The following is a 10,413-nucleotide window of genomic DNA, read 5'->3' on the forward strand; positions in this document are numbered from 1 at the left end:
CTGGTTAAATAAAGGTGAAATAAAATAACAACAAAATATTTCTGATAATTATTTAAGGCTACCTAATCATAAATTGTTGTAGATATTTTTTTTTAATGAATAATTAAACTATATTGCCTAATGTGGGTGTGTGTGTGTCTGTCTGTCTATCTGCCTGTGTCTGCCTGTCTGTCGTCTTTCTGTCTGTCCTCATCCTTTGACAGTGACATTCTAGGGATGCCAAAAAATATGAATTAATAGGAGCCATTTAGAAATTGTGAAACATTTATTCAAAAATGTAAGCAAAAATCCCCCCAAAAGTTTGCCACTTTTGAGTAAGTACCCATTCACCCATTCTTACACTTACTTTGAGTAAGTACCCATTCTCACACTTTGAGTGTACTCTCAAAGTCAATGACAGTTTTGGGCATGTGGTTAGATAGCCAGTATGCACCCTGTGTTGTCTAAGATGGCATGTGTTATGTGGTATAAAAACAAATATTTGACTCATGACAAGGCAAGCTTGTTGTCTTTTAGATTTAAATAAAAATTCCCTTCTGTCTTGACCTGGAGGCATAAGTGAGCGATTTCCTCTTAGATAGGCCAGCTGTAAAGTTGTAATTGGCTATAATTTATTTTAAAAAATTCATGAAAACTAAAATGTACTTTTTGGTCTTAATTTAAGTTTAGGGTTAGCAGTGTGGTTAAGGTTAGGTTTAAAATCAGATTTTATGACTTTGTGGCTGTCAGCTAGTGCCTCGAGAAAAAGATATGTGACGAAAAATGATGCATTTGTCTGTAAACATCTTCAGTAGGCCTATATGTACCAAGACCAAACACTGGATTTGAAATCTTGCTTCCATTCACAGACACCACAATGAGAAAATGGAAATATAAAAGCACCAGTAGCCCCCCCCCCGTACCCCAACTCCCCTCGTCAGAGTTGCCCAGCCTCTGATCCCAGGTAGCATGATAAGATAAGAAGTATGAGTGACCCCCTCTTTTTTCCATAGATCCCCCTTTCTCTGTCTCATCACTTTGACTTGTGTTTGTGTTTTGGGGCCGGGGTGGGAGTGAGGGTTGTGGCAGGTGTAGTCACAGGAGAGGGTCTCAGTTTACTGTACAACATCTTAAACCTGCAAAGACAAAAGGGATCCTTTCAAAACGGGGAAGTCAGTGTTTTTTAAATGGCGTCAAAAATGACATACATTAAGAGATATTTGTAATGTGGCTAGCAAAGGTTTGTTGGGTTATTGTGACATGAGTGTTCTAGAACAGGATATTAAATGTCCCTGTAGGGTTTAGTGATAAAATTAGCCATATAAAAAATGAGAACAGTCATATCAGTCATTTGAACAGGCTTGTGCAGCACTTACATGTTTTTGATTTTCCTCAGGAGGACGCTGACCGCTTTGCTAATCCTTTTCATTCGCCCCTGTCATCCAAACACGTGTAGATTAGACACAGTCCTTTGGTTGCTGCTGTTATGTGGATTACATTATAATAATCTCTACAACAAATAGTCTATGAACAACAGGAGCTCACTGCCTCACCTGCATTCGTTTGTAGAACAGAGGAAGAGAGAAAACACAGATGACCCCTGCGAAAGAGACAGAGAAGGAAATCAGATCAACACACTATGTTCACGTTATTATTTACAGATCAGAGCAGTTTGGGGAGTTTCAAGTATGAATGAAACAGGACTTATTAGGGCATAATTATCAGATGTATGAGGATGGTTCTGTAGGACAGTGTGGTGTAAGACAGTCAGATAGACAGGTATTGAGTGGATCAGTAGGGTCTCACCAACTATCACCAGGGTCAGACCATTGGTCGTGATGCCCATATAGGTCAACACGTACAGCAGCACCACAAACTGAAAACAGAGCAACAGCTTTTTAGATTGTCATTGTTTTGCAACAGAAGCGATAGCATGTGAGCTTATGAAGCAATGATTATGTTTTGTTGATGTATTGTTTAATGTTACTGATGTAAGAGCTCAGGAGAACCAAGTTATGTTGTCTGATTCAAGTGCTGGTGATTATGTGACTTTGACATCTACCTTCCTCCCCAGTCCCCACACACATTTGTATTTGTATTTTTTATGGAAAAAGGTAGCAGCTACTCTTCCTGGGTTCCAGCTAAATTAAGGCAGTTATACCATTTTTAAAACATTACAATACATTCACAACAGATTTCACAACACATTAAGTGTGTTCCCTCAGGCCACTACACGACTACCACATATCTACAACACAAAATCCATGTGTAGGTGTGTGTATGTTATTGTTTATGTGTATGCATGTGTCTGTGCCTATGTTTGTGTTGCTTCACAGTCTCTGCTGTTCCATAAGGTGTATTTCTATCTGTTTTTTTCCATCTAATTTTACTGCTTGCATGAGTTACTTGATGTGGAATAGAGTTCCATGTAGTCATGGCTCTATGTAGTACTGTGCACCTTCCATAGTCTGTTCTGGACTTAGGGACTGTGAAGAGACCTCATTACGGTATAGTACAGTAATACACTGAATTTTCTCTTAGTTTTCTGAGGGACATTGGTACTGGCCCCTGACCTTGATGGAGTCCATGATGCTGTCGATGAAGAGCAGGCGTTTGATCTCTGTGATGGCGAAGGCAATCATTAGCACCACCTCCTCCACCACCAACACAGTCTCCTCATCTGTCAGAGAGCTGTCGTCTCCTATATAAGACCTGGTACCACACACACGCACGCACACACACACAGACACACGCACAAACATAACATCAAACAAATACCTAGTTTCAAGAAGAATGTTCTACCAACAGATGCACAGAGCCATTCACAGATGGCTGTTGGTTTTTCATGCTCCAATGATTACATATTGAGGTTGAAGCATGTTTCTCTAAACTACAGCATCGTAACTGCTGTAAACTGTGCTTACTGAAAGGGGTGCACTCCTTCAGGGATCTTCTGTATCAGCTCTAGGAGTTTGTAGTAGAGGCGTAGGGGGAAGGTGAGACACATGATGGAGATACACAGGTAGGACAGCATGGTAACGAAACTGAGCTGGAACAGGCTAGCCAGGCCTATCACCAGCCCTGTGACCACCAGCCCTGTCTTCCCCACATCCCGCCAGTAGATCAGGTCCATTACTGCAAGCAGACAGTGAGAGGATGGAGCGGGTATAGATAATTAAGTCCTTTATTTATTAATTCATTAATAAGTGGTGGAAGACAATAAGTGAATGGGAGGGAGAGATAGATGAGTCGTAGAGATGAATAAGTGTGGATATCAGGACTGGTGCTCCGACTGATCTGGGTGAGTGATTTAGGGAGAGCAGTGGAGCTCACCTCATCTGAGGAAAAGAGCCAGAGGAATTCAAACTGCGTTTAATATAGAGTTGTGTACAGAGATACATAGAAAGAGAAGTAGTCTATCTTAGATGTTTAATGTGTTTTGTGTGTTGTTTTTTTGCATATTATATTTTAAAGAATTTTATTTAGCAGTTTAGTACAAAACAAACACACAAATAAAAAAACAGCTGCCAGACATATGAAATGAAGTATTGCTTAAGCAAGACATGGGACAAGAATAGAGCAACAATGACATTTACAACAACAGTAAGTGTTCCAATTAAGTGTTCACAATCAGTCTCTGTCTAGACGGTCCAGAAACAGACCCCAGATCTTGAGAAGAGGAGTTGGTCCTGAAAAAACGAATATTTTCCAGGTTAATGTTGTTAGTCATTTCTGCTAGCCATCTACAGAATCAAGGGGGGTTGGGTGACTTCCATTCTGTGAGGATAATTTTTTTTGCAGCCACCATTCCAAACATCAGAGCCTGTTGTTCCTCATAGGACGATCTTAGAACAGACTCTGAGCAGCCAAAGAGAGAAAGTTCTGGGTCAGGTTCAATGGCCCTCTCATTTACCTTTGAATACCAAAGATGTTTCTCCAAAAAATATTGAGTAGGGGGCAGAGCCAAAAAAGATTAGTTAAAATGAACCCTCTGAGGCTTTACATTTGTCACACAGTGGGGAGACCTGGGGGTAAAGTCTATGCAATTTGGTTTTGGAGTAATGAAGTCTATGCATGACTTTGTATTGTATCAATTGATATCTGGTATTGATGGAACAGGAGTGACTTCTAGAAAGAGCTTCTCCCCATAAATCATCTGAGATCTCAATATTTAACTCTTACCCCAGGTCTCCTTGAAATGACTAGTAAAAGCCTCTGTATAGTTGGAAAAAAGGAGACTAACTGTGAGATGAGGTGTTTTGAGTTGGGAGGGCGTTGTAGCAAATCATAAAAATAATGTTGTACAGGGAGGGTGTCAACATTTTGAATTTTCCCTTTGATATAGTGTCTGACTTGTAAATAACGGAAAAAAAGTGAATGGAAGTGTTTGAATGTATTATTTAATTCAAATCAAATTTTATTAGTCACATGCGCCGAATACAACCTTACAGTGAAATGCTTACTTATGAGCCCCTAGCCAACAATGCAGTTTAAACAAAATATGGATAAGAATAAGAGATAAAAGTAGCAAGTAATTAAAGAGCAGCAGTAAAATAACAATAGCGAGACTATATACAGGGGGGTACCGATACAGAGTCAATGTGCGGGGCACCGGTTAGTTGAGGTAGTATGTACATGTAGGTAGAGTTATTAAAGTGACTATGCATAGATGACAACAGAGAGTAGCAGTGGTGTAAAGAGGGGATGGGGGGCCTGCAAATAGTCTGGGTAGCCATTTGACTAGATGTTCAAGAGTTTTATGGCTTGGAGGTAGAAGCTGTTTAAAAGCCTCTTGGACCTAGACTTGGCGCTCCGGTACCGCTTGCCGTGCGGTAGCAGAGAGAACATTCTTTGACACGGGTGGTTGGAGTCTTTGACAATTTTTAGGGCCTTCCTCTGACACCGCCTGGTATTGAGGTCCTGGATGGCTGGTTGGCCCCCGTGATGTACTGAGCCGTTTGCACTACTCTATGTAGTGCCTTGCGGTCGGAGGTCGAGCAGTTGCCATACCAGGCAGTGATGCAACCAGTCAGGATGCTCTCGATGGTGCAGCTGTAGAACCTTTTGAGGATCTGAGGACCCATGCCAAATCTTTTCAGTCTCCTGAGGGGGAATAGGTTTTGTCATGCCCTCTTCATGACTGTCTTGGTGTGTTTGGACCATGATAGTTTGTTGGTGATGTGGACACCAAGGAACTTGAAGCTCTCAACCTGCTCCACTACGGCCCCGTCGATGAGAATGGGGGTGTGCTCTGTCCTCCTTTTCCTGTAGTCCACAATCATCTCCTTTGTCTTGATCACGTTGATGGAGATGTTGTTGTCCTGGCACCACACGGCCAGGTCTCTGACCTCCTCCCTATAGGCTGTCTCGTTGTTGTTGGTGATCAAGCCTACCACTGTTGTGTCATCGGCAAACTTAATGATGGTGTTGGAGTCGTGCCTGGCCGTGCAGTCATGAGTGAACAGGGAGTACAGGAGGGAACTGAGCACGCACCCCTGAGGGGCCCCGGTGTTAAGGATCAGCGTGGCAGATATGTTGTGACCTACCCTTACCACCTGGGGGCGGCCCGTCAGGAAGTCCAGGATCCAGTTGCAGAGGGAGGTGTTTAGTCCCAGGGTCCTTAGCTTAGTGATGAGCTTTGAGGGCACTATGGTGTTGAACGCTAAGCTGTAGTCAATGAATAGCATTCTCACATAGGTGTTCCTTTTGTCTAGATGGCAAAGGGCAGTGCGGAGTGCAATAGAGATTGCATCATCTGTGGATCTGTTGGTGCGGTATGCAAATTGGAGTGGGTCTAGAGTTTCTGGGATGATGGTGTTGATGTGAGCCATGACCAGCCTTTCAAAGCACTTCATGGCTACAGACATGAGTGCTATGAGTCGGTAGTCATTTAGACCGGTTACCTTATGTGTTCTTAGGCACAGGGACTATGGTGATACTAATTGTTTATCTATGTATAAATCTTCAATTGTGGTCAGACCCTTCTCCCTCCATTCAACAAACACCTTATCAGACCGAGATGGAACAACATAATTATTAAAGAGGTATCAGGCACCTTATAAACCTGCTTAATCTGGTTTAGAATTCTTCAAGAATTTCTCAAAACAAAGTTGTTGCCTGTCAGTTTGTTTGGGCACTCTGCTTTAGAGAAAAGCAAGGCTGGAAGAGAGGAATGTTACAGACTTGACTTGGATATTTAGCCACAGGGGGACATCCGTGTCCAACTTATCAGGAAAACACAGTTCCCAGTAAGTTAATGCTTAAAGATGGGTAGGCCAGTTTCCTTGGGCTTTTCCAAGTGAGCATTACAAATACGATGGTTTTTGTAACCCCAGACAAATGGCAAGATTGGCGAGTCTAATGTCTTAAAAAATTAAGAGGTAAGAAACAATTGAATATTCTGGCAAAGCTAAAGGAACCTGGGAAGAGAAAAAACATTTTATAGCATTAATGTGCCCAGTCATAGAAAGAGGAAATATTATCCAGCTCTCTATTTTGGGCTTTTTGCTTTGCAAACATGCTCACTTTAGTTAAGCTTCCAGATGAGCTTTGTATTTCTAGGTATTTTTAGTACCAGGTAAGTTAAGTGGTCATGCACCGCTTTAAATGGTATCCTCTCTAGCTCACTTGCTGTAATATTATCTGAGATACACATGAGATGCTTTCTCCCAATTTATTGAATAGCAAGATAGTTTGCAAAATGAATTGATTAAGTCTAGTAGGTTAGAGACAGATGCTACTGGATCCGAGAGGTATGGAAGCACACCCTCTGCGCATAACGAAATGCGGCTTTCTATGTTTCCTACTTTAAGACTTGGATATTAGGATGGTCCCTTATTTGTATCGCTAGGGGTTCAAGGGCAACAGCGAAGAGCGGAGGACTGAGTGGGTAGCCCAAAGGGACTTGATTTGTCTCTGTTGGTCAAAATAGAGGTTCTTGGACAGGCATAGTGTCAGTAGTTGCTAGGAGTGGTGGTAGGAGTCAGGCGCAGAGAGCAGAGGTAAGGAACTTTGTGTTTATTTAATAAAACACAACACGATCGACGCCAACACAACCGGCGTGGAAAAATGCAACGTGCCCAGAACAGGTGCACAGCATGCATAAAATATAACAGTATTAGATCGCCAGCACATCCAAATACAAACCACAACCTGACGCTAAATAATCCCGCACAAACCTGGGCGGGCTAACCAGGCTTAAATAACCAAAATCAAAAGACCCAAATGAGGAACAGGTGCAAACAATAAGACATACCAAACGAAAAGGAAAAAGGGATCAGCGGCGGCTAGTAGGCCGGTGACGACGACCGCCGAGCGCCGCCCGAGCAGGCAGGGGAGCCACCTTCGGTGGGATTCGTGACACATAGAGCATTTTGACCCAGACGATAAATGAGTCGCCAAATCCAAACCTACTGATTGCTTGAACATGTATGACCATTCTATTTGGTCAAACGCCTTTGAGCATCTTGCGATATAATAGCCGCCTAGGAGCCTTTCCCATGATTTGCATATAGACTGTTAAGCAGCCTACACACATTAGAAAAATAGAACCTGCCAGAGATAAACCCTGTCTGATCCGAACGAATAATGGTTGTTACATGTTTGTTCAACATATTAGCAAGCACTTTGGTCGAAATGAAGCAATGCTATCAGTCTATATTTTGCGGGATCTGTTACCTCTCTGCCTTTATTTAACATAAGGCAAATATTGGCTTCATACAATGATTTCGGCAAAATCTTATTTTCTGTTGAATCAGTGATCATACTGAGTAAGAGGGGAGCGAAAGCTTCCCTGAATGTTTTATACAATTCACAGCTGAAACCATCAGGGCCAGCAGCCTTTCCAGGTGGGAAGCTTTTATTGCCTAGATTATTTCCTCTGTTGTGAAACTCTTCAATCATTTTTTGGGCGCCATCATGGAGTTTTGGCAGGCTGATGGAATAAAATAAGGCTGATAAATCAGAACTGGAAGCATCAGATCTGGAAGAATATAGCTGAGTAAAATGATTTGAAGCAGTTGTTTATCTCTTTAGGATCTGTCAGCAAGGTGCCCGCCTCAGACCGGATTTTATGGTTGCTCTTTTTGCTATGCACCTTTTAGTTGTCTAGCCAGCAACCATTCCGGTTTGTCCCCTAGTTCAAATAGTTTTTGTCTCAGCTTTAATAGGAGATTACTGACCTGGGAACCAGGTCACCGTGCTTCTACACCTACATTGCTTGCAGTTTGGGGTTTTAGGCTGGGTTTCTGTACAGCACTTTGTGACATCAGCTGATGTAAGAAGGGCTTTATAAATACATTTGATGAAATTTGATTGAACCAAGAATGTAATTGTTTTCATATTTTAATTTCAAAATATTGTTGTAGTCAACATGAGAGAGTGATGTTCTGATTGTCTCCTCCGAAGCTGGGATTCTTTTTTATATCTTATCCAGTCAAATGCTATTCTCTTACTTATGGCAGACTCATATGAATAATATGACCTCTCATAACCACTTTAAAAGTTTCCCATAGTGTAGAATCAGATACCTGTGTCATTAGTCTTGAGGAACTCATTCAATTTGGCTGTCATGCAGTCAATTAAAATAATTGGACTGTGATCACTTAGATGCTATGGTATATTGAATTGAGCACATTGGGTATCAATTTGGAATCTATTAGGAAGTAGTCGGTTCTAGAATAAGACTTGTGAACATGAGAGTAGAATGAGTAGTCTTTGTCTGTGGGATGTTGCAGTTTCCAGATGTCCACTAGATTCCTGGATTTGATTCGACCCTTAACCTTGTTCTGAACACCTCCAAAACAAAGGTCATAAGAAGAATGCCCCTCTCCCCACAGGTGTGATTACTACCTCTGAGAGTTTAGAGCTTGAGGTAGTCACCTCATACAAGTACTTGGGAGTATGGCTAGACGGTACACTATCCTTCTCTCAGCACATATCAAAGCTGTAGGTTAAAGTTGAATTTAGACTTGGTTTCCTCTATCGTAATCACTCCTCTTTCACCCCAGCTGCCAAACTAACCCTGATTCAGATGGCCATCCTACCCATGCTAGATTACAGAGACATAATTTATAGATCGGCAGGTAAGGGTGCTCTCAAGCGGCTAGATGTTCTTTACCTTTCAGCCATCAGATTTGCCACCAATGCTCCTTATAGGACACATCACTGCACTCTATACTCCTCTGTAAACTGGTCATCTCTGTATACCTGTAGCAAGCTTATTTATAAAACCCTCTTAGGCCTCACTCCCTTCTATCTGAGATATCTACTGCAGCCCTCATCCTCCACATACAACACCCATTCTGCCAGTCACATTCTGCTAAAGGTCCCCAAAGCACACACATCCCTGGGTCACTCCTCTTTTCAGTTCGCTGCAGCTAGCGACTGGAACGAGCTGCAACAAACACTCAAACTGGACAGTTTTATCTCAATCTCTTCATTCAAAGACTCAATCATGGACACTCTTACTGAGAGTTGGGGTCGCTTTGCGTGATGCATTGTTGTCTCTACCTTCTTGCCCTTTGTGCTGTTGTCTGTGCCCAATAATGTTTGTACCATGTTTTGTGCTGCAAACATGTTGTGTTGCTACCATGTTGTTGTCATGTTGTGTTGCTACCATGCTGTATTGTCATGTGTTGCTGCCTTGCTATGTTGTTGTCTTAGGTCTCTCTTTATGTAGTGTTACAGAAACCCATGTACTGTCTTTATGGTTCTGTTCACAACACATCAGTTCATAGGGTGGTGAGGCGACCCACACACACACACACACTTACACAATACATTAGACAGTAGAGAGTTCAAATGCACTGCAGATCTGCAGTGAAACTGACATGTCATTTCGGTGACAGCTGAAACTTCCAGTGAGCTCACTAACACCAGTGTAAATCTAGAAGGTAATTATCTGATTACAACTAACATCCAGGAATGTTTCATAGATAGAGCCAAGTTCCCTACTATCCCTAACCATTGACCCTAAATACCCAACAGTGGTGCCCATAATGATTCACCAACATGGCCAAAACAGATTAAATCTCTGAGTCATCACTCCTCACAGGCATATAAGAAGAAAGAGGCTTGCTAAACACCATTCTGTCAGCAACTCGTTTTGTTTTTGTTGTCTATCCCTCTCTCCACCAACTGTAGCTCTCTATCAGAGAACTGATCAGAATGAATCTTCCTGCCCTGTAATTCTCCATCTGCCCAGTAGTAGAGCCCCTCTCACTGGTCCCAAACCAGCTGGAGACCTCAGCCCATACACAAAGGTCAAGTCTACCTAAGACCAAGTCACATATTTACACCACCTTACCTTTGATGGCCATTTTGGCAGCTGATTGCTGTGCAAACAACCCACCCCACTCGCTTCCTCTTGCTGCTTGCTGCTCTCCTAGAACCCCCTGCACTCCTATGGTCCTCGCAAGGATCTTTTTTTGGCCC

The 10,413-nt window shown here is 42.3% G+C and overlaps 1 protein-coding gene across 1 annotated transcript; it reads right to left on the reverse strand.

Annotated features, from left to right (window-relative positions):
• Nucleotides 1-250: 250 nt before the first annotated feature.
• LOC106567819 (reticulon-1-A) lies at nucleotides 251-10,413 on the reverse strand. The gene is made up of 7 exons (XM_014137584.2): nucleotides 10,286-10,413; nucleotides 2,904-3,114; nucleotides 2,553-2,691; nucleotides 1,786-1,855; nucleotides 1,533-1,579; nucleotides 1,356-1,414; nucleotides 251-1,115 (listed from the first exon to the last, which is right to left on the reverse strand). Exons 1-7 carry the CDS (start codon nucleotides 10,296-10,298, stop codon nucleotides 1,013-1,015), a joined length of 642 nt encoding a protein of 213 aa, XP_013993059.1. The 5' UTR covers nucleotides 10,299-10,413; the 3' UTR covers nucleotides 251-1,012.

The sequence above is a fragment of the Salmo salar genome, chromosome ssa13, assembly GCF_905237065.1.
Source record: "Salmo salar chromosome ssa13, Ssal_v3.1, whole genome shotgun sequence".
NCBI classification, from domain to species: Eukaryota; Metazoa; Chordata; class Actinopteri; order Salmoniformes; family Salmonidae; genus Salmo; species Salmo salar.

Coding starts and splice junctions, on each gene's coding strand:
- LOC106567819 (XM_014137584.2), bottom strand. Junction 1,856..2,552: donor GCATCATGGACTCCATCAAG/GTCAGGGGCCAG, acceptor CTCTGTTTTCAG/TTTGTGGTGCTGCTGTACGT. Junction 1,116..1,355: donor CTGAGGAAAATCAAAAACAT/GTAAGTGCTGCA, acceptor TTGTCTTTGCAG/GTTTAAGATGTTGTACAGTA.